Source organism: Limulus polyphemus, unplaced genomic scaffold (genome assembly GCF_000517525.1).
Source record: "Limulus polyphemus unplaced genomic scaffold, Limulus_polyphemus-2.1.2 Scaffold314, whole genome shotgun sequence".
NCBI classification, from domain to species: Eukaryota; Metazoa; Arthropoda; class Merostomata; order Xiphosura; family Limulidae; genus Limulus; species Limulus polyphemus.
Window position 1 is genome coordinate 168,547 of NW_013665924.1, and position 3,677 is coordinate 172,223.

At 34.3% G+C, this 3,677-nt stretch overlaps 1 protein-coding gene across 1 annotated transcript in view; it reads left to right on the forward strand.

Moving 5' to 3' along the window:
- LOC106457295 (Down syndrome cell adhesion molecule-like protein Dscam2) overlaps positions 1 to 3,677 on the forward strand; it is an 80,285-nt gene that overhangs the window by 24,824 nt on the left and 51,784 nt on the right. The window contains exons 3-4 of the mRNA XM_022383172.1: positions 1,650 to 1,799; positions 2,594 to 2,711. Coding sequence (XP_022238880.1) covers positions 1,650 to 1,799; positions 2,594 to 2,711 — 268 coding nt within the window. The remainder of the gene's footprint in view (positions 1 to 1,649; positions 1,800 to 2,593; positions 2,712 to 3,677) is intronic.

Genomic DNA, 3,677 nt, shown 5'->3' on the forward strand with positions numbered 1-3,677 from the left:
TCAAGTTAGGTTTGTTTCTGAATTTCGCGCAAAGCTACACGAGGGCTGTCTGAGCTAGCCGTCCTTAATTTAGCAGTGTAAGACTAGAGGGAAGGCAGCTAGTCGTCACTACCCACCTCCAACTCTTGGGCTACTCTTTTAACAACTCTTTTTTTTTTGTATATTAAGGATAGGACGATGCTTCTTACCATTTTTGAAGAATATTGTCTGGATAAGATGACAAATGTCTTATTTTCTCGTTGAGGTTTTTACACGTTATTTTGGTTCTTATCTGAATGTTGTTCATTTCTTTCTGGATTTACAATCCTTTAAAGACTTACAAGTTTGGTATTTTTTCATGTAATACTGTTCTATGCAAGAACAACCATTATAAATAATTGCTTTAGTAGAGGCAATTTTTATGCCTTATTACTCCACTTTGCGTTTCTTTCGGATTTCCTGCACATCAGTGTTATAATCCTTTAAGTATGATGCTTTTAGCTCAAAATTGCGAAATACTTATGTACGCAAGGTAGCCCTTACGTAATTTTTGTAAGAAAAAAAAGATTGGTGTGAAACTTAATGGAGTTTGGACTAAAACGGAAGCTATTGCTATTACTTACTAGTTTTAATAAAATAATGTGTTCATTGTATCGGTTTCGCTCAATCCAGAACTACTGTGTTTGTTATATCGCAGCCGGCCTGAAGAGCTCTGGAGTGAGCGAAACGCGTCGTCGACAATGGATGTGGCGAATATATTGTGATTGGAATATTATTATCATACACTCTTTTATTTCTTGAAAATACTTAATGGACTAGATAAAGAATGTATGGTTTAAAAGTATAATAGATCTAATATACGACAAGTATAATTCTAATCATGTTCCGCCATCTTGTAAAAAGCTTTCATACCAAAACAGAAATGTATTATTTATTGTTGAAAAATTAGTTATGGGATTTATAGAACCCTATTGTAGGCTTTGAAGTGAACTATAAAATAGCTGTCAAAAGTAGCTGGAATGTTATTATTTATAGAATATTTGTCTTAAGCCTGTCTTTACTTATATGTCATATTAGGTTGTTGTTTCTTCCTAGAGAAGGCAAGTGCATGACCCCCCCTCCCTGTAGGCCTTCTTCTTGGCAAACATTTGTTTTAATATAAATGACAACACTGCAATACCGGTAGGGATACGGTTTGTGTCACTAATAAAGAGATATAGATATATATAAGCATTTTGATCCTCTACTACGGCAATGATTTTCAAACTGTGTTCCATGAAACCCCAGGGTTCCGCAAAAGGTCGCCAGGGATTCCTCACAAAGGTAATAGGTAATGGCGTTTTTTTGTTTTTGTTTTTCATTGTTTGAGTGTTAACCCGTCATGAGTCAGTTCATATTCAGTATAATACTTTTGTATATTTATTTGCAATTTTACATTAAAAATACGGTTACGAATTTTATCATTTTCATATAGACTAGGCTTTAAGGGTGGTAGCATAAGAATTGGGGTTCCGTGACGGAAGGAATAAAATAAGAGGTTTCCATGGTTTCATAATGTTTTAAAAAACTTCCGCTTTACGGCAACTACCACGGAAAGGAACATTACATGTAGGTTCTATAATGCTATTTCAAAGTTATTTAAGTAACGTGGTTATTTTTTATGTAACCAGGTGGCAGGTACAGCATTCTTCCTACAGGCAAGCTTTATATTAGAGGCGTGACAGCAAATGATGGAAGAGCCAGTTACAAGTGTGTTGCTCATCATCGCCTGACGTCACAAGTAACGAGCAGTGATACTAGCGGAAGATTAATTGTCAGAGGTGGGAACGTTTTACACGTTATGTGTGAATCTTTATCGATATCAAACATTAAGTATCCGTCAGGTAAACACGTGTTAAATGTTATAATGTCTGAGAATGTAAATATAAAATCTTCTTGACAACAAAACAATTCTTATTGTGAGATTTTAAAACATGAACTCCTCTTAACAGAACGTCTTAGAATAAAAGATGTCATTTACATAAAGTTTATAAAGTCACAGCAAAGTTAAATACCTTGGGTATTTATTTAACAGTTTACAACTAATAAAGAAATACTGCAAATACATAAATAGTAAATCAATTTGACAATTCGGTCAAATATTAAGTTTTTATTACACATTTCTTCAATCAACAGAAGCTCTCATATGTTTAAACCTTTAAATTTAAACACTTCTTTATACCATAGTTTCGGCCAGAAGTCCGTAATAACAGGTAACTAAAAAGTAATCTTTGAATGAAACAACTGACAATAAGTTTATATTGGAAAACGTTCAAAGCTAGACTTTTAGCAATTTTTTTTTAGTTCAGATATGTAGGAAATGAAATATAATTTATCGGAGTAGTAGTATTTCTTGATGATTCAAAAATCCAATGTTTGATTTCTTGTTCACACGCGTTAGTAATAATGATAACAAATATCTGAACTACCCGTCACCTGAATATGGTTTTAACTACGGTTTCATTACGCTGGATCTATTGTCAAACTATTTCACATTTACCCTAAACTGGTTTCTATTCATTTTTGACAATTTTTAGATAATCTGTATATTATTTTATTTTTATTTTTTTGCCAGATCCTCAAGGCGAGTCGGCTCCAAACATTTTAGACAGACAACATTTAGTGCAAGCCACAGAGGGCGACACCATCGAGCTTGGTTGTGTTGCTCAAGGTTTTCCTGTCCCTACATACAGGTACTTTTATCAGTGCCAAATCTTAAACTGATAATAATTATGTAAATTGAGTAATAATTTGTTTGCGATTAAGTTCACTGCAAAAACAAAGGAAAATTTTTGGTTTTAGCAAAAAAGGACGACATCGAAACAATTTTCCAAATTTTCTCCTACAATAAACTGTCCAGCTAAATAAATAAATATATATCAGGCACACTCAAAAGACCCTAGTTAATAATGTCGTATTTTCAAGCTCATATTAATATATGAGTTTGTTTACAAAATAAAATATGTTTAACTGCTTCTTAACATGATTTCATGAGATTCTAAAAATCAAACAATGAGGCCCAGCATGGCCAGGTGGTTAACACGCTAGACTCGTACTTTGCGGGTCGCGGGTTCGAATCCCTGCCACGCCCTTCCAACCGTGGAGCCGTGATAATGTGACGGGGAATCCCACTATGATGATGATGATGAGTGGTGATGACTAGCAGTCTTTCACTGCTAAATTAGGTACGGCTAACGTAGACAGCCATCGTGTAAATTTGCGCGAAATTCAAAACAATTGTTGGAGTTTTTTCTCTTTTTCTCTTCAATTAAAGTATCATGCTAAATATCATTACATAAGTATAGAAAACAGAATACTTTTCCCAAACGATCTAGTTTTATGTAAACTTGAGGCCAAATTTAATACTGAGATTTATAATGGAACTGCTGTGGTTGAGACTATTTGATTTCTCGTTAACGTGGATAAAAGTATTAGGTCGTCAAGAAATTAATGTCGCGTTTTGGAACACTTGCATTAAGCAACCCCCAAAAAATGTACATCACGTATAATAGTTAAACGAACCGCCTAAACGTCACGTTAGTGTAGCCTATGTAATGTGTAAAGTTTAGTATACTATAATCCCTTATAGTGATGGCACACGACGAGACCCACATTCGGAATGCAATGCTGTTTGAATACAAAAAAGGAAACAACGCCTC